This window comes from Simochromis diagramma, unplaced genomic scaffold, assembly GCF_900408965.1.
Source record: "Simochromis diagramma unplaced genomic scaffold, fSimDia1.1 OVJJ01000602.1, whole genome shotgun sequence".
NCBI classification, from domain to species: Eukaryota; Metazoa; Chordata; class Actinopteri; order Cichliformes; family Cichlidae; genus Simochromis; species Simochromis diagramma.
In genome coordinates, this window is record NW_024387040.1 from 2,805,555 (window position 1) to 2,829,793 (window position 24,239).

The window sequence follows — 24,239 nt, forward strand, 5'->3', positions numbered from 1 at the left end:
GCCCCGCACACCCCACAGAGAGGAAGTCTGAACTGCACTCTCTCTGTCTCCTTAGACAATATGTTATGGTACACACATGAGTACACATAATTGTGTAAACACACACAGGCACACACAAGGAGACCCACACCCAGAGGCGCCCACACCTAGTCCATCTTCCAGGCACACTCCCCCACAGCAAGGAAGTTATCACGGTACACTTTCTGTCACTGTGGGTGTTGCACCAGGGTCAAGGTATACTGAGATTTGTGACAGACAGCAAGACAGACACAAAAGAGCCAGTCAGGGGATCGTCCAAGCTACTGACACACTGAGTTATGTTTTGAGGTTGGCCATTGTTTTTCTCGTGGAAAATATTGTTCAGATCTACAAAGGCCGAGGTTTTAAAAATGCACTTTTATCACATTAAAGCAAAAAAAAAAAAAAGGGAAAAAAAGAATTTACATAAAACTCAGACAAGGTCAGGGAGAAACGAGGTTCTTAATTTAGTCTAATCAACTGTCATTTGCATCGCGCCATTTGCGCAAGGTATTGCCACTAACTGAATAAATGGACTTCTTCAGACTCAAGGGGGGGCACTCCGGTTTTGATAAGCTGGCAACATAACTGATTTGCATATATTACTTTGATTATCTCATTACTAGGATGATTCTTGCGGAATTTTTGACACTCGCGCAATCGAATTAAAATTAAGGCACGCAATCAATAAAAGGGCAACGCGCCTGTGAAAACACACAGCGCCCCAGGTTTGTATGGTCAACTAGCGGTGATGATGAGGATGGTGGTGATGAGGATGATGATGTCGATGGTTATGGTGATGATGAAGCATGATGACCTCTTCAGTTCGCGAGCTCCCTGGACCACGCTGGAGGTTTACGAGAGTCTCGGGCTCTTGATTCCTGTGATCAAAGCAGTAATCAGTGGAGACAATGAGGGCCGTGAAATTGCCGCTCTCGTGTGGGTGACCTATCCACCTGCCATGAATCCAAGAGTGGCCCGCAGGCGTCTCATGTTCCCTCAATCGATAATGGCGCTCACATCTTTCCTCCGACTCAACCCATCTGTGGAATGATGAAATCATGCGTAAAGACGCGCATGCAGGCGCTTGGATGATTTGCGAGGCGGTAGCCACAATGACCTGCACATGGGGGGGGGGGGATACAGCCGTGAATGAGGCTGGACTCCAGAGTATAACCAGGAATCATCTGCCACCAAACCCTTCAGATCTGCACTGATGAACTGCATTAAATATTACATTTATTATTACATTTAACGGTTTGCCAAACTACATCCGGTCCATATCCTTCACGGTTTGCTGTTTGTTCTAATATCTAAATCTATTATCCTACATTATAACAAGTGGCCCATTTGTTGCCACACACAATTTGCTTGAGAGAAGGAGACTGCGAAACTCCTTCTCTCCTCTCCTAATAGACTCTCCCTCGTCTGCGCACTAACTGGGAGCAGAGGCACACGTCCACGTTTTAAATTCATGATGTAAATAATTATGGGTCTGGAAATTGATTTCCTTACCACCTTCTCCAGCAAACTAGGCCTCCAAAAAAACCCTCTCCCAAGGAAAGCTACTTCTGTTGAAGCATTAAGTCATTAATTATTTTCCTTACATAAGGACAAATTATCGAGTCAGTTGAACGAAATTAGAACCCTTTGTTTCTGATCAGACCGCATTACCGCTGGAAATTACGCATGATGGCTGCGTGCGCGCTCGCCTTTGTTGTTTCGATCATCGCCTGTCGCTCTGAACTCGCGCTAACAAAGTCATTAAATTGACTCCCTCTCGCTCTCATTATGCGGGCTGTTAATAACCGCTAATTAACTTTGCTTACGCGCGCCTTAAAAGCCTCCCTCCCCTCCCAACACACACTCGCTCCCTCTCTCCTTCTTTTTCCTGCTTGGCCTCTCAAGCAGAGCAAGTGTCCAATTATGTCAGAGCGCGGGGATGGATGGAGGATGTGCCGTCGTCACCAAGGACAGTTGGTGCAACATGGCGATGCAAAGCGGAGGCAAACTTGAGGGGGCAGCGGAAAACGCAACGGCAAATTAGTAGTTTAAAAAAATTATTACAATAATAATATGAAATGCCTCACGTGCTGACCTGTCTCCTAAAGGTGGGTGGAGGTTTCCGCATTGATTATATTTAATCCACCCATATGAACTGGCAATACAGGCAGTGGTGAGGATGGAGCAGGAAAGCGCGGTTACAGATGAATGGTGCAATATGCTCACCTGTGCGAGCAATTTGCTATTCCGTCCAGAAGATGGCGCCAGCTGAATGACCTGCTATAGGCCCACCGCAACCTGCTGGCCCTAGATGGACTTCATGAGTATCACTTCCCTGGCCTTCAGAGAGGACGAGGCATGCGTTACAGATGAAAAAAAAAAGGCCGAGGCACGCCATTAAAATGCACGCATGCACTACTAAATGCGTCATTAGTTTCCTACTGGCGTGAATGTGTTGAGAGGCCTCTGGACTTCTAGGGTCTAGTTCACAGCTGCACAGCCACAGTATGCGAGCGTTAAGCGAACAGAAAAGCGCACAAGCCGGTGTTTCCCCTTGGATATTATCAAGTTAGGATGTTATGAAAATACAGGGTGGGGAGGGGGTGGGGAGGTGGCGCTGCAACTGAAGGCGGCCTCTTTCCGCCATCTCTTCACCTGCACGTCAAACAGACGGGAAACTGAAAAATGTGAAAATTACGCTCAGGCTATTCCGTCCCCCTCTAATGTATGCGCGTAATTAGTGCATTTAAACAAAGCGCGGATGTCCTGCTGGCTGAAATGGCGGCTGACATCTCTTTTTCCACAGGGTTAATAACAGTGTGCGGATAAATGAATCAAATTGTGGCCCCCAAATTACAGAGCGACTCTAAATACCCGTCTGTATTACGCACGTCTGTTTGTGACCGCGCAGGGAAAAGGCATAACATTTTATATTGTTATTACACTCATTACATTGATTTGCGTGCAAAATAAACAAGCTCGGAAGTTTGTGACACCACAAAATAAAAAAAATAATAATAATGCTAATAAAAAGTTGCAGATAGATTAAATGTGACACCATCAGTGAGCTGACAGCATGCAGGACTGCGTGTTTTATCGTGAACGCGGATGACGAGACGACATTGGCTGTTGTCTTTGTGCCGTCTCGTGTCGCAGATTTCACAGGCCTTTGAGGAAATGTGCGCCACGAAAGGTTAATGCTATCAAAAAAGCATTACTTTTCCTCTCATATTACACTCCCGCCGATACTTCTATAAAAGCAGCTATGTTAACTTTTTGTAAGGCTCTTAAATGAAAAGAAAAAAAGGAGATGAAACCGAGTTAGGTGGGTTTACCTTCTTCTAATACTAAGCGACCTGCACCTTAACTTAACTTTGCTGAGATCAATTGCGCTCTTATTCCAATTCCAATCACAAAAGGGGCCGTAAAGCTCTGACTTAAAAATAGATAAAAGAGAAGAGAAGGGGGGGGCAGCTTGTGCAATCTTGGACATATATTTTATTGTTATTTTTCGTCTGCTGCGAAGCTCTAGCTGGGCAGATATATACTGAGGGGAAGAGGAGAGAGAGTGGGAGAGAGTAAATTGCAGCTTGCTGAAGTTTTTGGATTGAATTCTGAAAATGATCCTTTTAACAGTGATGGGCTCTGAGGCGAGGATAGGGGTCATGCCATTCACAGCGGGTTAAATAGACTTTCATTTAAAATTACATTCTCGATCCATCTCTCCATCTCTCCCCCTCTCCACAGCGGAGTCCCTGCGACTCCCCGTGCGGCGTCTCATCACCGCGCGCCACCCTCACTTTTTAAGTCAATCCCCAACTCCAGCAGAGAGCAGGCAATTGAAGAGAGACAGAAAGTAAGACATAGATAGATAGATAGATAGATAGATAGATAGATAGATAGATAGATAGACTAATTAGATGCATGCATTAATGCTTATGCTCCTGTCAAAATAAACTTTTGTTTTTAAAAGCTAAAAATTCTGATCTCTGTGTTGATCTTTTATATTTCTATGTGACTCAGTCTGTGACATGGCTCACGCAGGTGCAGTGGTTAAACACAAACTCCGCGCCAGATTTTTGTTTTCTTTTTTTTGCATGTTGGCACAAGGATTAGCCATGAGCTTAAAACTAATGCAGAAATAGCCTAAAATGTTATAGTTATCATTATAGTAGAAAAGTAATAATAAAGACCATGGAAATGATCAAAGAAGACAAAAGCCTATTCCTGATTATTATTATTATTATTATTATTATTATTATCATTATTATTTTATTAGTATAGTATTTTTTTAATGTTATCGTTATGTTATAAAATTACTAATAAAAAAATCGAAATATCCTCGTCATTATGGACATTACTAGTCCCGAGTAGTATTATAAATTATACTGCTAATACCATATTTTATATATACAATGTACATGGCAAGTAGGCTAGCTGTTAGTGGGCCTTTTCCCGTAAAAAAAGCTGATAGGCCCCAACTCTGTTTTATGCAGATACCCGGTTAGCTAGCACCAGTAAGCCAGCAACATCAACTTAAAAGTCAGCTATTATTATTTTTATCGTTTACGCGTGTGCTTTTATTTTGAAATGTACTGGCGTGTAACCTGGGGAAGGAAAAAAAGCTGTGAAATTGTGCTTTGTAGCCTTATGTGTGGTACTTTCCTCCAAAGTCATTGTGCTAATGGCATTGTTACACTTGTTAGCCTGTCAGCACCTCATTGCTTTATTAAATGAGGCTATATCGCTAATAAATTAGAGTAAGTAAAGGTGTTAGAGACATTTTGTACCAACGAGCTGGAGAAGTCGTTATTTTTTTGTTGTTTTTTTTAGTTTCTTTGGATTTTGCTGCTCCATCCGCTTGAGTCCGTTCCGCGGAGGAATGGGAAGTCCATGTCGGGTTTTGTCGCCTCTCCCTCAAATTAACTTTAATGTAAAATATATAAAGCAGCTGCGCGCTGTCTCTCTCCCCACATACACACACCAGCCAATCAAGAGCGCAGCAACAGCCCACACGTAGCCTATGCTGAGCGAGCGCGCGGAGCGGAGAAGCGCCTGGCAGACCCGGAGCACAACGCGAGGCAGCCAAACCGCTGTCTGTCATTAGCTGAGAGTGTGACACAGGAGTGACAGAGGGGAGAGAGGAGAAGGAGAAGGAGGGAGGAGTGAGCGGTCCCGGTAAACAGACCAGCCGGCCTGAGAGGAGCCGAAGAAAAAAAGAAGAAGAAGACCCCGAGAGAGAGGAAGGGCAGAGAGGTAGAGAGAGGGAGACTGACAGGCGTTACCGAAAGACAAACCGAAGCGTCGACATGAGCGGTCAGTTTGAGGAAGATATCCACGACCGGGGCGAGAGGAAGAGCAGTAAATCCCCGACACTGCTCTCCTCTTACTGCATAGACAGCATTCTGGGCCGCAGGAGTCCCTGTAAGGTCAGACTGATAGGGGCTCAAAGTTTGACGGGTCTGCCCGGCAGAGTGGAGCTCGACAGGACCGCCGACGGTGAGTTTATTTTAAAGGGAAAATTGGAATGATAGTTTACATCGGTTGGCAGTTTTGTAAGGAGGGGTGAATTGGTAACAAAGCAAACTAATTTAGCCCTAAAGTATGTGAGTAACGCTTCTGCAGGAGTTGCTCTAATGAAGCTTGTAGGTGAGCCCATTATAGCCCCAAGAATCTCTCTTTGGTTAATTAAAGTGTTTCCACGACTAAGCAGGTCATTTTAAACGCCGGTGAAAATATTACATTTTACTTTAGCTTTGAAGAAAATTGAAGTGCCTGTTCATTATTTTTGACATCCTTCTCACGCTTCTCTCTCAGGGCCAACTAAAGAGCCAATCTCTCTCAGCGCTGACATGCACCTGCCTCCAAAGCTCCGCCGGCTGTACGGACCTGGGGGGAAGTATCTCCATGAGCACGCAGAGAAGCTGGAGAGGGAAAGGCTCCTGCTGGAGCAAGCTAGCGAAAGCCTCAAAATCAGCCAGGCGCCACAGGTGAGCATCAGCCGTAGCAAGTCCTACCGAGAGAACGCGTCGCTGAGCCGGGGAGAGGGTGACCAGAGCCCCGGAGAGGCCTCGGAGGACGGCAGCATGGGACTGGTGGAGCTCGGTCCGCTGAAGTTCGAGGAGGACGCAGGGAAGGAAGAAGAGGGCTGCGGGGACGCGGTGGCGCTATCCCCGAAGGACGAAGAGAGGGAGAGCTTGAACGCCGGGGATGGGGACGTGAGGGACGGGGAAGACAGCGTGTGTCTGTCGGCGGGCAGTGACTCGGAGGAAGGGATGCTGAAACGGAAGCAGAGAAGATACAGGACTACCTTCACCAGTTACCAGCTGGAGGAGCTGGAGAGAGCTTTCCAGAAGACTCACTACCCCGATGTCTTCACCAGGTGAGAGAAAAGAAAAAAGAAAAGAAAAAGAAAAAACAAAACAAAACAGGAAGTGTTTGGAAAAAATGTTGTTTTTTATTGTAAATTTTTAATTTAATTAAATACAGTTTATTTTCAGTTTTTCTGCATCACTCCTTAACGAATTTAAAAGGGACGATTGTAGGCCTATTAAATTGAATTTTAATTTCCATGTAAAATATATATAACTGCGTTGCCCTACATTATTATTATTATTATTATTATTATTATTATTATTATTATTATTATAGCTAAGAGTTAAATGAACACGCTTAAACCTTAAACGAGCCATATGTTCCTTCATACTTCCATAACTGAAGGCGATAATTAATTGCATTTATTTTTAAATAAACACTTCCCCTAGCCCATAAAAATTTTTCAGAAACAGTCCGAGTAATTCCACGCGTGTGTAACAGGACACTGCGCCGATCACAGCTCATAAAATGCCCCACACTAAATCCGTGCTTTAAATAACTGAGCACAATGGGCCTGTAAGTGCTAACGGGGAGACCCCCCTTATTATAAAAAAGAAAGAAACCCAGTGCCTGCTTCTACATATGGCAGCGGTGTTCCTGCGTGGAGGAATAATTAAGTGGAGCAGCTCAGGTTACCTGCTGGACATGATACTGCGAGCTCAAAGTCAGGGCCTAACCTCAAGCCCAAGGGCAGATGTACACACGCGTTGTTCCTACACACACGCACTGAAAGAAATCCAGAGCTTTACAAGCTGATATTTTATACATTTTGTTAAAATTATGTTATCCAGGATTTTTTTTTTAGTAGTTTGAACCAAAACCAAATAAAAATAACCAAATAATAATAATAAATCTCATTCATTTTCTGTTAAATTGACACTTCTGACTTTTCTTCTGAAACATCACGCAAAATTATTTTTTCCAATTTTCCTATTTGGGATTATTCATATATATTTTTATTTTATTTTTCAGTCGATCTACTTTAAGGCGACTCGTGGGTCTAATTTGAACCGCTAGCTCATCTTGTGTATAGCTGAAGGGAGCGTCAATTGCTTTGTGGCAGGCTAGTTTAGATGTCATTATTTCAACCATTATGTTGTTACGGTGACAGGCCTTGGCTAAGGAAAATCTAACAATCACTAGGCCTATTTCTTTCCATCCGTGACAAGGAAAATAGAATATGGCTATGGCGTCTTTCTGCAGTTCATGTCGGGGAAGAGAGGGGGAAAAATCCAGCCTATTTTTGGTCGTCTATTGTTGACAGTGAACAACAGGAGGGGACAAAACAGCAATTCTGCGTTGCTTCCAAATGGTGGCCTGTAACCTTGAATCTTTTCTTACTGTCTCTCTGCTTTTTCTCCCTTCCTCTTTCTGTCTTTGTTATTCTTTTTATTTCATTTTTTTTTTTTAGAGAAGAGCTCGCAATGCGCCTGGATCTCACCGAAGCCCGCGTTCAAGTAAGTGGCTCCGTGTTTATCTTTTATCTGAAAAAAAGAGAAGCTTGACTTGTAAATCAAATATAAGGGGAGGGGGTGGAGGGGAGAAAAGGAAAAGCAGCATCCTCTAATGTTTTATCTGTCCTCTATAAAATGTCTCCGATATGCAGCGCTGGATAATAACCGGTGATATGCGTCACTGATTGAGGATCAACGATTACGGGCCAATTTGAGGCAATAATTTATTACAGTAAAATGTGTTAAATGGCCCCAGTCGCTGCGCGGGGAAGGTCCTTCCTGTTATTGAATGTTATTACACGCGAACGGGGGACGTTTTAGTGGCTATTAAGCCGAGGCCGGCGATTCATAAAAAGCATACTTAGTGCAGGAGCAAACACTGTCTGTATTCCCGGGATGAGATGGTGTTTGAATTCCCATCAGAGGGGATGGATAGGGGGCGAGGCCGAGGTGTGTGTGTGCGTGTGTGCGTGTGCAAAAAAAAAAAAGAATGAAAAAGAGAGAGGAGGAGGGAGGGGAGGGAGAGGAGGGAGAGAAAGAGGGGAGGGATAATGCTATTTGATTTCCCATTATGTGATTGCAATAGACCTGCATTGATCCGATGCTTTGCACTTGGGAGCGAATGAGAGACCATTAAAGGTGTTTGCTCCCCCTCACCCCTCCACCACCAACAACCCCCCCAATCCCACTCTCTCTCCATCCATCCATCCGTCCATGCCCCCCCTCTCCCTCCCTCTCTCCTTCGCTTTGCACTGAAAGCGTGGCTTGCATGTCGAAAGCCCGGGCTCATAACCAGAGAGACAGTTCAAACACGGTGGAAGCTCCGAGATGTTATGGCCGAAGGTAAAACAACAGATGTCTCTTTAGGGGCCGTAGGTGAACAAATCACTTAACGGGCGCCATCAGGAGGTGATAAAAACTCATAAATTCCCGAGGGGCTGTGTAATGCTAAACAGCCCTCTGGGAATAATGTGTGTGTGTGTGTGTGTGTGCGCGCGCAGTGCCTGTCGCTCAAGCCCCTGCTCTGTTCAGTCACTTTCCACATGTTGACATTTTGCTCATTGTGAGAGTCCCGTGCTTCTGCAGTGCAAACTGGGCAACAGTGGATGCGTGGGAAAGTTAAATAGTCTCTTGGATGGAAGTCACTCGTTCGACGTCTCTTAAGAATTTAATTTAAAGCGCATTAATTGTTATTGGAGCCAGTTCAGCGGTAATTTTCTGGATCTTTTGTTAACACCGCTCTTAATTATCTCTCCCCACCCGAAGCCCGTCTACAGGGAGGAGGGTTTAATTAGACAGAAAGTAGATTTAAGGGACCGTGAGCGGCGGGGTTTACCTTGCATGTAATTACCGGTGACTTTCCGCCTGTTGGCCACCACCTGAACTAGACAACTATTAGACTACACTGACACAACATTCAATAGAGATTATGTTAATTAGAGTGCGACATTGCTGTGAAGTAAGCAGGATAGAGAGTTATAGATCTAATTTTAACCTGGGTTACAACTAAGTCTAGCTTTCGAGCAGACCCCTCTTTTGCCTCTATGTAGGAAATTTGCTCTTTCTTTTCTCCTTTATCACTTATTAGTGTAAAAGTAATATCATTTTGTGTTGTATCTGCCATCTTGCTCCTAATACTAATGTTTCTCATCTTTTTCTGCCCTCAGGTGTGGTTTCAGAACCGAAGGGCCAAGTGGAGGAAACGCGAGAAGGCCGGGGTGCAGGCCCACCCGTCAGGCCTGCCATTTCCAGGCCCTCTTGCAGCGGGCCATCCTCTCAGCCACTACCTAGAGGGAGGACCCTTCCCTCCTCACCCACATCCAGCTCTGGAGTCTGCATGGACGGCTGCAGCAGCTGCAGCTGCAGCCTTCCCAGGCTTGGCTCCACCGCCTCACAACGGCTCTGGCCCACCCTTGGCTGCCCCACTCGGCCTGGGCACCTTCCTGGGCACGGCTGCCATGTTTCGCCACCCTGCCTTTATTGGACCCACTTTTGGCAGGTAAGCTGCACTGATCGACAGACTTCCCTTGGATCTAATGAATGATAATTCTTTGGACAACGCATCTCCCGTTGGACTTTGAACCTCCAATAAAAAATTGACCTTTATGTTTATTCCTGTGTTTTATAGTAAATGACAACAATTTTAGAGGCAGACACAGACAGAAAATGCAGAGCAGCATTAGAGCTTAAAATAAACTGCCAACAACTCTAATGAGTGATGTTTACACTAATCCTCAGTCACACTCCCTCACTGTTTATCTCAGTGTCTGATTACAAATATGTTATACTGTTAACCATTCACAGTGGCATGTAATCACTCTGTCAAACACCTTAATAAATTAACAGAACGTGTGATTGTGCAAGACAAGCTGTGAGGAGGGGTGACACGATACTCTCCATATGCCACAGTTGCCTTCTCCATTATACACCATTATGCTTTCCATTTAGCTTTAATATAAAAGAAGTCAGCATGGAATACATGACATAAATCTTTCCAAGGAGGAGGTTTGAGAATTCTAATGAGCAGGCACTCTGTCACTCTGACAGGATTTTGGGTCATCCTGCACTCTGATGTAGGAAGCAAAGAGAGTGAAATGCATAAATTAAACTTGAATATGGTTTTAATTTCAAATAATATATATAGATTTCTGCATTTTGTTCTTCTTTCAGGCTCTTCTCCAGTATGGGTCCTCTGACCAGTGCTTCCACCGCTGCAGCTCTCCTCCGTCAGCCCGCACCTCCTGTAGAGAACCCCTCCCACACGGGGCCCGTCCTCCCTGACCCTTCCTCATCTTCCTCCACTACTACTTCTTCAGCCGCAGCGGACCGCAGAGCCTCGAGTATCGCCGCGCTGCGCCTCAAGGCCAAGGAACACTCAGCTCAGCTCACCCAGCTAAACATCCTGCCCACCGGAGCCACAGGGAAGGAGGTGTGCTGAACACTCAACACCAGCTCTAGACCTCCCCGTCCTGGGCTTATGTCCCATCCCACGACACCCCACCCACCCAAAACTCCTCCAAATACCCCATTTGTACCTCTGGAAGCTGAAGTCCTGTTGCCCCCCCCCCCCCCATGTTTAGCCATCCCTGTTACCTCATGTTTCCCCACCCCCAAAAATAGCACGACCAAATTTAAAGGAGCACTGGTTTTACAAAGGTGTGTGTGTGTGTGTGTGTGTGTGTGTGTGTGTGTGTTAATTGCAGTTATTATTACATTGCTTTACACTCCATACACACACTTCCCTGACAGACAGTCCACTAAATTACATATTTAACTTTTTAAAATGTTTCTACATTTGGTTATTTTAAGACACAGTCTAACAGAAGTCTTTTAAATATTTCTTGATTCTTTTATAGTATACATGAACGTGACTTACAAAGTCTAACTACCAAATACATAAAAAATACAATTAAATTAATAAAAACAAAATCACCATTGGAGGAAGGTGGAAGTATATTTACTAAAATAATGTATTTGAAGTACAAATATTTTGAGTATTTCTACTTCACTTTTGCGACATTCCAAAGGCCTTTACGTTATTTAAATATTAAATACAATTTAACTAGATTAAAACTGTTTCCACTTATTGTAATCCATTTTAATCTAATTGTTTTTAATAAATGTGGGTGACACCAGGCCGTTTTTAATCCACAGTTTCTGTGCATTTTTCTAATTCTTTCTCTGCATTCAATTATTTTAAAAACACCTTTTTCTTTTTTTTAACCGACCTTCTTCAGGCTGTTTTTTACTTAAGAGTCTGTCATCTTACACACACGCACACGCACACACACACGCACACGCACACACATGCACGCGCGCGCTGTGAGAGCTGAAGAACCGCAGGGGAACCCAGACTTCTAGAAAGAAATCTTGTGCTACTTCAAATGTGGACAACGGCGAGTGCTCGACATTAACACTGCTTAATCTGTATGCATTGATGTGGGCTGAGCAGGTCTGCATCTATGACAAAGGCGTGTTGGAGGAGGTCCACCCTGAACCAAAGGAAAACTGTCCATAGACCTTCCATAGCCTTCTCTTCTACAAGCCTGACTCCTCTCCACTGCTCGCCTACCCGACCGTCACACTCAGCCGTCATATATACGTATATATATATAAATATATATAGGCCTATATTTTTAAATCCCTGTATCAGTTCAGTGTGATTTAAGGTGGTTTGAGTCCACGTCAGCGCGAGATTTCTGTAAATTTACTGCAATTTTTCTCCTCCCTGTCTGATTATCGCAGCGGTGGCATTTCCGCTGAGTGTGACTGCAGGGCACGCGAGCAGCGTTGAGATCTGGTGTTTCTTTAATGACCTGACTGTGTGAGAGAAAACTGTACATATTGTGTTTAAAAAAAAAAAAAAAAAAAAAAAAAAAGGGGAAAAAGTTAAAAAAAAAAATTCAAAACAAGGTCGTGTATATTTCAAGAGACCGTGTTTTGATCCTTTGCACTCGGTGTAGTGTGTAATGAATGTCGCCCTGTGTAGAATTCCACCCGTGTTTATCAATTATTAGGTTTTTAGATAATTATTTATGTCACCCTCCCTACCCCCCTTAAGGAAATGAGTGAAGGACGCTTTTTGTTTTTGTTTTTCTTATAATTATTAAGTGATTGTACGCTTCCTGGTTTAATATAACTAATTTGAATAAATTACATTGCTAAAATTTGTTATCGTTTATTATTTCAGATTCCTTTAGGACTCACATAGGCCTAAAACCAGGAAAATTAAATAATACGAAATAGAATATTATAGAACTATTAATAAAAAGTGTTATGGAAAAAAAATACGCTTTCTGTCTTAAATTGAATATTTATTTATTTTAAATGTATGCCACCGGTGCCATTAGAGAGCAATGCTGGAATGTAAAATAAATATCCAGCCAGCTTCACTCACAGGTTGCCTGGTGTTCACTCATGCCTGCAGGCCAGCTGAAACAAAGAAGAGGAATCTATCGAGATGCAGCTCCACCTGCAGAAAGCCAAAATCCACGAGGTGTTTAATCCGGTGCGCTGCGTGCGTCTATCCTCTTCAGTGGAGTTGACAAAATACTGACCATATATTCATGAGCTTAATCCCCAACATGTGAAACGCGCGACAAAGGAGAGGGGTTTTCAATTAGATCGCCCACTTTATCTTGGGGGGCCCGTCACAAAACTTCCTTTAAGACCCTTTAAAGGCGCTAAATTGGTCTTAACATCTGTAATGCCGTCTCGATGGAAGCGAGTCCCCTTTGTCATTAATGAAGTAACAAACCACTTCATCAAACTGCTTTCACACACACACACAACCTCGTAGAGTTAATTCCCCTCAATCCCCCCCTCTTCCCCTCCTCTCTCTCTCCATTGGATCTCGCTATACTGATGCAGGACTATTACAGCAATCAATGGTTACTCTCCTCGGTGCCCGACCAAATCGCGTGAAATTACCCTGCGGATTAATGTAGCCCATGTTTTTATTGTGTGCATGTATGGAAGAAGAAGAAAACCTGTTCTTGTCCCTTCAGTGCTCTTTGCTTTATGATCTTATACCTGTTAATCAGCCATTTTACTCCAAACATGCAGGAATTAGATCCGGCAGTAGACTGATGGAAAGATGTATCTGAATTTATCCCATTGCAGCTTCTGACAAAGTCACCCAGCCGCCCCTTGGAGCATAATGCAGAAAAAAAGAGATAAAAACCAATTTTCTCCTATGTGCCCAAACCACCATCCACGATGTGTGAGAGCTCCATGTTTTTTAAAATTTCCCCCATTCTTTTGCTCAAGCTCGGTGGAGCGTGTGTGTTTTTTTCCTGTATAGGGTTTTGATGAGATTGTCCGGGAAGTTTTAATCTTATTGTGAATATAACTAATGAATGGCAAACCAATTTGTCCCTAATATCTGGGGAATGCCAGGAGGCGGGTGACCCGCTGGGAGCGAGGCTTAAACTTTCTTTGCAGCGCAAAAAGGCGAGAAAATTGAAATGCTGTCGAAGGCCAATAGCTCTGGATTTATAAAGTCACACTTGTTGGATGTGTGCCCTTCCATTCAAGACAGCGCCTGCACTTGGGATTAGGCCAGGAGGCTCCTTATTGCATGAATGACCATGATAATGAATGTTGATATAAAAATGGGGCCGGCTGTCCAATCGCGAGCTGTTTACTTGCAAATTGGCTGCAAGAAAAAAAAAGAAAGGAAAAAAAAAAGACGCCAAATCTGCATTATTTGCTGGATTGCGTCAGTGCAGCGGGTCTTAATGCTACTGCCCGCCTCTCGCAGGTAAATCCAAACGTCCAGAAAATCTCCCCCCACTGACTTGTCTGCCCATTTTCATCATTCTCCTTCTCCTTCCCCGAGCTGCTGGACTTGATTTGGTCCGTGATTTTGGATTCTCCCGGGCCTCGTCTCCCCCACCACGTCCCTGCCAGAGAGAATAGGTCCAATCACTCCACAGCCTCAGCCGGATCAGTCCTCACTCAGTCCCCGGGAGAGGAGCTCTAAAAGGCGCTTTGATGAACGGCTCCCCCTCCTTTCCCCCCAGGCGGAGAACCAGGCCCGATGAAAGACCTGAATAGCAGGGCCATGGCTCTCCGCTCCCCTCTCGGATCGCCCCTTAATTCCCCCGTCTCTCTTGCTCTCATCCAATTAGCTCAGTGTATTAAGCGGTTTATCGTCTCATAACCGCCCTTTCAGCTCCAACAAGGGAGACACTTTGCAATAGGACCAGCTCTCCTTTTGACACCCTCTCTGGTGCTTGTATGTTCCACCGCGCTATGAATAACAGCGACAGAATAGGGGACTAATTCCCTCATCAAAGCCTACCTTGTCCATCGCTGGTCAAAACGACAAGCAATAAAGCTTAACACGACAATACAAAGAGACTTGTTCGACCTTATTAGCTTAGCAGGGTCAAATTAATGCAGGGGACTTCATTTGACTGGTTTACTGCAAAGCGGGAGGACAAAACGAGGGCCCTTACTCAAAAAACCCCGCAGTCTGATAGAGGGAACAGGAGGCCTGAGCACAGCTACTGTGAGCTGAGGGTGATTAAATGGAGGGGAAAGTAAAGAAGGAAAAAAATAAGTTAGTGAGGGAGAAGTAGTGGAGCTAATATGCTTTAATAAATATGTAAAGTTATGTCTGTAAATGCATGCAGACGCTTTCTCTCACACACACTCAGCATGTTCTATCCATTGCATAGTGAATCACGGTTTAAGTGTTCGGCCCACTTAAGGTTGCCTTCACAAGTCACAGTGGTTTGAAGTGATTTGTGAGGCGTACAGTGTTTATGGAAATGCACACGGCAGGATGGAGTAAAAAAATCCCTCGACTGTATTAACACAAAGGAGAATTCTTGGTTGGAAAAACGCGAGAAACACTCGAAGCAGCGGGTTACATGTTGAACTTTAAGTAGAGCTGAGTAAATACAGCCAGCATTTAGTACGCACAGGCTGGCATTACTATAGATTAACATGCATTTGGGCAAACGTTATAGTTTAATCCCTTTAACGGTGTGCTTGCACTAGGAGCAATCAGTGAGCAGGAATGCTTCGTGCACTGGGATTTAACTGGGTAAAATACTCTACCCTCAAATGATTACCTAGAACAAACTAACATGTCAATATACAGGCTTATAAAATGTCCTAATAGAAGGCTTTAAGTCTTCTCTCAGCTCCTGATTAGACTTATTTCTGGGACATGACTTTTCTGTGTTGGTCTTTATGTGAAAATAAGGTTAAAAAATTAATGTATATAATATTAGGACATTTATTTCATTTAGTACTCATTATAGACTTTATTAGCAGCAGTTTGATGCAGGAGCTATATTATTAACACTACATATAACCTGGTGCAGCAGATTCTATATGATCCTGAAGATGTGGAGGAAAATGACGAGCTACATCAGGCTCTGGACACAGATTACTGGGTAGTATGATTGATTCATTGTTGCTTTCAGTGGTCCTGTGAGCAAATGATGCTGAATGACGCTCTATTTAGCTACCCAGATGTCCCAATGTTGTGAACATTTTTTCCCCCCATTTAATAAATCTGACTTTTATCACAGTGCCATTACAGTGCGTAGTGGCAAACCAGGATCTCCACCCACCCAGTTTGTCGTCTCCCCCACCCACTCCCCAAACAACACAGGACTAACTTCTTATCCATTTAGCCTTTTATTGAGGTTTCAGTATGAAAAACATTAAATTGTTCAATATCAAAATATTCTGATCATTACAAAGAAACAGGACAAAAATCCTACCGAGAGATACAACTCTGTTACACAGAACATTAAATGCTTTAAAAACAATTTGCACAGAGGAGGAAGGAGGAGAGAGAGAGGGAGGGGGGGGGGGGGGTGAAAGAGATGAAATGACATCAGTTAAAACAGACGCAGTGGAGGAGAAGATCAGCTGTTCGATACTGGGACAAAAGAGCGAGGGAGCAGCGCGTGTGGCCTCCCTCACCCCGTCACTCCCTGCATCCTCCTTTACTCTTTTCTTTCATCCACTGATCTGACTCACACACGCACACAGACACACACACAGGATGAATGGTAGTAATCAGAACAAGTGTCCGATCGCTGCAGGCATCCAGTGGTCTTAGAGGCTGGGGTCACTATCATTGGGTAATTAGCTGCTTTTGGACTATACTGGCTGCTCTGAGGATAAGTCATTTTTACACTCTCACACTTACACACACACACACATCTGGGCACAGCTAGCCTCTGCACGCACAATAGGCTGTCATTTAGGTATGATTGCTGCTCCCCTTTACCATACAGAGCCAGGGTGACGGGGTCAAATAATGAGAGAGTGTGTGTGCGGATGGGGAAGCTGTGATTGGGTTTTAAGCTATATTACAAGCCCATTAGCTACAGGATAGATGACATAAGGGTTAGGAGGCTGAGGTCTATATGTGGAAACTGCAAACAAAGAAAACAGATGTGGTTGTGTGAGCATATGTCCAGCTTTTTGAGTCAGAAACTGGAGCCTCTTGGTGGTGACGTCTTCATGGAGGTTTATGTTGTTTTACTTGAGGGAGGAGAAAGCCTGGAAGAGTTTGGCCAGGTTAATCTCCGAGTACCCGCTGGACGCCAAGGCTTTGTCTGGTACATCCTTTAGCTTCTGATAGACCTTTTTTTCTTCATTCATCTTGTTAAAAGATTCTGAAGGAGGACAGAAAGAAGATTTGATATTGTTAGAGCTCTGTAGAAGGATCATGCATGCATTTCAACCTAACTATTCACTCTTGGATGACTTCAGCTGCCCTCCACCCGTGGGATTAAGCTGTGCAGAGTCCTACTGTAGAGTAACAGAGAGCACAATGACTTTGTTTCTACTCATAAAAACTTAAAGAGTGTTTTAACCTTAAGTGGAGAGAGCTAACAGATCCAATGCTATCTGCAAGTAATGCTATCAAGTTTGAGGGCTAGGAGGGAGACCACACAGAATTGGACTGATGGGTCGATGGCGCACACACACACACACACACGATCATAAGATCGATACAAAAACCCCAACGAGAGCATCAAGTCAATATTTTGCCCCCGTTATCTCTCCAGGTGGGCCGTAATAAGGCCAGAGAGAAGACTGAGCGGGCAGGGCGGCCACTACAACCAAATCTTTACAGTATTATACCAAGCGTCAAGTGTAGATGAAGTATCATCTACCAAGTAATAACACAGCGTCAAACCAATGAGTGCAGCAAGCGACATCAGGTATAACAGCGAGCTGATGCAGGTGAAGAAGCAGGAAAATGGGCACTGTGTTTTTAATCTTTTCATTTTCAATTATAGGGGAGAAAGAAAAAAAAAACCCTCACAATCCGCAGTCATCACTTTTATTCACTTTACTTGCAACTTGGTCCTCGGAGCTTCGAATAAAAATCATTTAGGCACCAGCACCACTTATTTGTAAACAACAACAATCAGAGGGTGTCAGCAGCAAATTAAAGTCAATGAGCAGTGAGGCTGTGGAAAATTGCATGGGGCATTTTTTTTAACTATTATTTCCTGACACTTTATAAAACAAATGATAAATTGAGTAAATAATTTGCACATTAACTGATTAAAAAGAAAAAAAAAAAAACAAGCTGGCAGCAGCTGGGACTGTGGCCGTCTTCAGATGTTTAACTTTGGACGATTTCAGAAGATCGGGCACGGATATTTTCCCCCAATTGTAGCACCCAGCAGGGGTCCAGGTGCTACATGTGCAGCCAAACTCATTCTCAGGACTGGAAATACAAACATGAGATTCACTTGCTAGCAGTGAATGCACCAGACAACAACAAAGACTTGGTGCCAAAGCAGGGTGGGAGCCGGCTAACGTCCAAGTGGACTACATCGGACATTTACGCTCTTGCAAGCACGTCTGGTGGGCGATGTCTTTAAGAATGAAGGGCTGCAGTGCATGTGTGAAAACTGCTTTTGTCACCGCTACCCTCAGCCCAAAGTGATGAGTTCACATTGCTGGTTTAGGTGGTATAATTCCATTAAATACTAAAGGCTTCATCTTTTTAAATGACTAAATGATTAAACGGACATCGATGTGATTAATTAAACAAAGTGTGTCTGTGTTTATCTAAATCACACACAAAGTCCTCCATATGGCCGACTGTCATGTCCTCGCCATCTCCACAGCCCTATCTCCTGTCTCGTCCTTCCTGCCTGCTGCATTAGTGGCTGCTGGATAAATACCAGCCCACCGACTGCCCAAGGGAACAAAGGTTAGATACACAGAGATCAACAGTGAGGCGCGCGCACACACAAAATACATGACAACGAAGGTAGTTAAACACTTAAAAAGCACAATAACTCAGTCACTAAAGACATCTATGTGACAGAAACAGCAATCACACATGCATGTGCACACACACCACGCACACATATAGAAGATGGTGTGGTTGACTTTAACACCAGCAGCCACTATTACCAGATAATCCTCACGTTAGCTAAGGATGGACAGGGATGGAGGGAGAAGAGAGGCAGGCAGAGGCAGACTAGTCTATTTATCTGGGGAATAGAAGGGGGGGTGATGATGCATGATCAAGCGAAAGCAATCATGTCATCATTTCTGAAAGGTAGGAGAAAATAATTCTCCCCCCCCTCCTCACTCCTTTCTCTTTTCCACCTCAATCACTGCGTGGCGAACGGATAAAAGAATGATTTAAAAGTCACGGAGAGGAAAAGAAAGAAGGAGACACCTTGCTGCAAGTCAGGGCACAGTGGGGAGTGCGGTTCAAATAAATAGATTCCCCCTAAAGAGTGAGCGTGAGGTGGAGGTGTGAGGAGAAGCGAGGGGAGGGGAGATTGTGATATTGGAAGGCCTAGATGTGAAGGGAAAAAAGGGGCAAAAATAGCAAAAAAAAAAGAATGAAAAGAGGAACAAAGATATGAGAACAGAACGCACACGCATCCTGAAAAGTTTGTCAAATTGATGAACCTGAATGGAAATTTGTCAACCAGGACACCATCTTTGTCTCCATGACACACCCACACACACACGCGTGCACATGGTCTCTCATGCGCGCACGAGCACAGTGAGTGTATCAGGGGTTATCTCTGCTCTAACTAGGTGTTGTCACACACTCGCGCACACGCTGGCGGTGCTGGGCACGAGTAGATCGGGGCTCTGCACGCTCTAACTAGGTGTAAATACAATAACAAGCCTGTAATTAAGTGAGCATGATGAAGTTAATGGAGATCGGCCATTCCGTCGGCCGCCTCCATGAATATTCTATTAGGCTGGTGGCGACGGGCAGCTGGAATAGCAGTTAATTTAATCACCACTCGGAGCACAGGGAAACTTCTTTGTGTGAGTGTAATTGCACAGAATGAATAATTGATTTGACAATCGCACCCGCGGATTTTGCCACCCCGCTTTGTATCGCCGGAGAAAGGGAGGGGAGGCGGGGAAGATGAGGAGAGAGTGAGGGAAGAAAATGGAGAGGAAAGAGAGGGAAAGGAGGAGAAAGAAGACAAGAGTGAGGGAAAAGAGAGAAAAAGACGACGAGTGGGAGGGTAGAAGAGGACCAAATGCAGAGCACTGAGAGGTGGCAGGGAAGCTGCCGGTAAATGGATCATTAGAAAAGCGCAGCTCAAGGACAATTTATATTTTATCAATGCGGCAAAATTACATTATTGCTCACACACGCAATCATACTGCCCACACTCAAGATTGAGACCTACGGAGGGTGGGGTGGGGGGGGGATGGAAGGAAGAGAAAAGCAACAGACAGAGGAAACAAGGGGGGAGGGAGACAAAAAGGGAGAGCGGGGGGGAGACAGAGAAGAAAAGTGACATGAAATGATTTGAAAGTCATTGATACGGGATGTTCCCAGCTAAGGAATGGACAGCATGGTTTTTTTTAATCATAGCGGTGTGTGACTCGGCGCGTGAGTGTGTGTGAGTGTGAGCGGGCGCGTGTGTGTGCCCAATCTATTAGAGATCTCCTGCAGCGGATGAAATTACCTCCATGTTTTACTCAGTCGCAGCAATCAGGCACAAAAATGCAATGTACATGTAGATAAGACAGGAGCACGCTTGCAAATGTGCGCACACTCACAAACATACTGAAGCACCGCAGAGGACAAACACATAACACACACAAAAGCACACGCACACACGCGAGCTGATCAAATTACATTCTGCTTTGAATCAGAGCTCTTATGTAAAGCTATTTTCTTTTAATGGGCTTTATTATATATGTTCAGCATAATGGTAAACATTCAGCGTTTACAATGGTTGGACAATGCATAAATACCCAGATACAATCAAAAGTATGTGACACAACGGGCAGCATATCACGATGCATGCGTACTTTTAGTAAACAACGGGAAATGCAAACACAAAAGGATGAAGCCGCTGGCGTTTTATCGCGCTTTTTCAATAAGTTCCCTTCAAAAGACCAAAACCAACATCTTGTTAGTCAATCTCTCTAACATATAAACACAGCTATCAGGAGTGCTGACAGTACGGAGCATGAAAGATTGAGAGCAGCCTGCTGAGAGTAGCAGTAGTAGAAATACTACCCCTAGTACTGCAGCTACTGGTTTCCAGTGTTGATCAGTGTCACGCGCTTCTTGTTGTATTTTCCTGTATCCTCTGTTCAGTCACTATTCGCCCGTATTTTACACGATGGTAGAGAGATGATGTACGTTATATCGGTTGGAGACGGGAGGCGGAGCTGGAGGCAGGTGAGTTAAAGATGCTGAGTTTTGTGTTGGCTGTGACGGAGATGGACACGATTAGAAATGTGTGTATCAGATGGACAGCTCAGGGACAAAGTGAGACATGCCAGACTGAATTGGTTTGGATGTGCAGAGCGTGTGTACTGGGAGAAGAACATGCGAGATGGAGCTGCCAGTGCCAGGCAAGAGGAAAAGAGAGAGGCCAAAGAGATGTAGCGAGAGAGGAGATGCAGGTGGCTGGCAAGACAGAGGTAGAAGCAGAGGACGGGAGGAGAAGCTGAAAGAAGAAGTCAGGCAGTGCTACAGTAAGGCTGGTAAAGTTACAGTGCTGGATGATAGACATTGATAAGGTGATGATACCTAAATAGTATAAAAATAGATGGTTTTGTTTTCTCAGACATAACAAGAGGAATCCTGAACTTAAACCTGTGACTTCTGCAACTTCAAAAACACTGGAAGAAAAAAACAGCATAAAATACAAAAACAAAAACAGATTCGACTGGTGATTCTATACATTTAATTAGCTGACGCTTCACAACAAGCTCCCACAGGTGTTTTAAGGTGACTGCCTAGCAGATCGGCAGCACTTTGATCCTTAATGGGCCCAGCTGCCAAAAGATGACTCAGTTTGAGTAACATTTCATTCTAAAATCTTGATTTCCTTCAAGAGTCGAAAACAAAAACTTGAGCCCAAACAGAGCCAGACCAGCTCTTTTTAGTAGCAGCACTCTGTCTCCGCTCACCACCCAGAAAAAATTATATTAATAAAGCCTAGATGGTGTTTGTGGAAAAACAATTCTCATAAATCAGTGCTAGTATACAGTGACACAGTATAGAGTATAGGATCATATGTCTGCTCCCTGTAATCTGAGCAGTGCTGGCCCCTGGGTGTGTAATGCAGTAATATGGGTTATTACTGCCCCAGGACTGAGGGATAACACCGTAAACCTATATTTTATAGCAGCGTGAGCGTGCGCATGTCTATATTTTGCTGACTTTGAGGAAATGAGTTGCGTGTGTTGTATATTAGTAATTTGCAGTGCTGTGCAAAAGTCTTGAGTAGGTACTAAAAAAAAAAAAAAGTACCTAGTACCAGGTACTACCACCTAAATGAAAACCCTAAAAACAGAGTCAGCCGATTAATTCCAAGCAGATTTTAGTGGAAAAGGGCTAGTGGTGTTTTATTTTTCTATCCAGGTATCCTTTACTGCATTGGCAGTGTGTTTGGGATCACAGTCATGCTGAAAAATGAAGATTTTGCTAATCTGACAATACTTTTTTTTGTATTAATATTTCCATCATTTTTGACAAGGTCGCCAAAACCATTAGCTGAAATGAAAGCCCAAACCTTCGCACAGATGGCTGTGGACACCTTATGTTGCATCCCTCTCCTGATTGCCTCCATACACCCTGATTTTAACTAAAAAAAGAGAAGTTGAGTTGTTGTGTAATTAGAGATACCTCAGCCTTTAAAAATGGCATCTCGACAGCCACCCTTCCACTGAGACCATTTCTGATAAGGCTTCAGGAAACTGCAGAAGGATCAACTGGGTCAACCTGATCTCTCAGGTCTTTACTGGATCTCTCCACCCCCCATTTTTCTTAAGGAAGCTTATTGACTATATAGTTGTATACTTGTCCACTTATATATTTATATTTGTATGTTTGTGACAGGCTGATAATAAAGTGCCTTAAAATACAAACTGGTTGTTTGCTAAGTCATCTGTCATGTGTACACAACACTTAATATAGGTAGGGCTGGGCCATATCGTACCGTTCACGGTAATACCAGTATAATGTTGGGCAACGATAAGAAAATGAAATATGGCGATAGAATATGGGTAAAACGCGCATGTGCAGTGCCTTTGTTTTCATACGCACATGGCGGCAACTGAGAATGAGAAGAGCGAAAGTGGATCGTTGAATGAAGCGGATGAACCAGAACTGGTTTGTAAAAATGCTGCAACTTCAGTGGTGTGGAACTGGTTTAGCTTTGGTCCGTCAGATACACAACAAAGCACTATTTTTGGTAGAGCATGCTAGCGGGCCGTCGTTATTACCGTGTTTTTTGGAAAATACAGCACACTTAAAATCAATCCTTTGATTTTTCTGAAAATCGACAGTGCCCCTTATAATCCCGTGTGCCTTATGTATGAATTCTGGTTCTGTTTACTGACCTCGAAACGATTTTATGTCATACACGGTGCTCGAAAATCTGTCAAATGTTTTAGCACGACTTTGCTAAGCTACGAACCTGCACCGCTTGATGGATTGTCGGAGAATTACGGCTATTGTAGGCAGGCGCCTCGCGGAGTGATACGTACTGTGCTTCAACATAATATTACTGTATTGTGTGTGTATAACCTCTTTTTAAGTTTTGTGGATATTATAAATGGTTATGCTGAGGATATGTCGGCCAATTTCCACTGGAAATGCCTTTTGGTTAAACTGTCAGCAAGGAATTTGTATTTGCACTGTTAAATTTTTATATAACTTTAATGCACTTAAAAACACAGCTGCTTGTTTAAGTGAAAATACATTGATGTTTGTTTTTTTTGCACTAATAAAGTTGTGCAGTTGTAAAGTATTTTGTCTAGTGTCAATTATATCGTCAGTTATATCGTTATCGCAAATTTTCAAATGTATATCATGATAAATATTTTTGGTCATATGGCCCCGCTCTAAATATAGGTGCCTTTTTTATGCTTGAATGACTCATAGGTCAGCGTCCAGTGTCACTGAAAATGGTCAGATGCATGGACTGGACTGAAAATAAGTGAAAAAGCAACCAGTGTACAAAGAAAAACTTTGAAAGATCTTCAGAAAACCTGGAGAACTTTTTCTCAAAACTACTTTAAAAGGTTAAAAGAAAGTCTGGATCCTTGAATGTAAATGAAAAGAAATGAAGGGTGGCTCAAGACTTTTGCACAGAACTGCAGTGGACACATTTGGTTTGTTAGTATTTCCAGACAGGATTAATGGATACAGCCACACAAAGCAAAACACTGTTAACACAGTGATGTATGTGTGATGACTGAAACATGACATGTTGAATTATTGACAGAGCTTTGATAAATGTGGCCTCAATGTCATCGTGATTTTCACTTTCTAATTTAGATCAGTATTCCTAACATAGCTGTTTGAGAGCTGTCACCTTGATGGTTTCTAGCATCAGGGCATTAGAGCAGCAAGAGAAGTTTGACCATGCAGGAGCTGCC

At 43.6% G+C, this 24,239-nt stretch overlaps 2 protein-coding genes across 4 annotated transcripts in view; one reads left to right on the forward strand and one right to left on the reverse strand.

The window, feature by feature from the left end:
• Positions 1–4,991: 4,991 nt before the first annotated feature.
• On the forward strand, positions 4,992–12,517 carry arxa (aristaless related homeobox a). The gene is made up of 5 exons (XM_040043972.1): positions 4,992–5,520; positions 5,839–6,403; positions 7,808–7,853; positions 9,518–9,849; positions 10,521–12,517. Exons 1-5 carry the CDS (start codon positions 5,331–5,333, stop codon positions 10,786–10,788), a joined length of 1,401 nt encoding a protein of 466 aa, XP_039899906.1. The 5' UTR covers positions 4,992–5,330; the 3' UTR covers positions 10,789–12,517.
• A 3,815-nt stretch (positions 12,518–16,332) lies between these two features.
• pola1 (polymerase (DNA directed), alpha 1) overlaps positions 16,333–24,239 on the reverse strand; it is a 57,540-nt gene continuing 49,633 nt past the window's right edge. For all 3 annotated transcript variants that reach the window (XM_040043970.1, XM_040043971.1, XM_040043969.1), the window contains exon 37: positions 16,333–16,999. In XM_040043970.1, the coding sequence (XP_039899904.1) occupies positions 16,863–16,999 (137 nt within the window). In that variant the 3' untranslated portion in view covers positions 16,333–16,862. The remainder of the gene's footprint in view (positions 17,000–24,239) is intronic.

Coding starts and splice junctions, on each gene's coding strand:
- arxa (XM_040043972.1), top strand. CDS start 5,331: ATGAGCGGTCAGTTTGAGGAAGATATCCACGACCGGGGCGAGAGGAAG. Junction 5,521..5,838: donor GCTCGACAGGACCGCCGACG/GTGAGTTTATTT, acceptor CTTCTCTCTCAG/GGCCAACTAAAGAGCCAATC. Junction 6,404..7,807: donor TACCCCGATGTCTTCACCAG/GTGAGAGAAAAG, acceptor TTTTTTTTTTAG/AGAAGAGCTCGCAATGCGCC.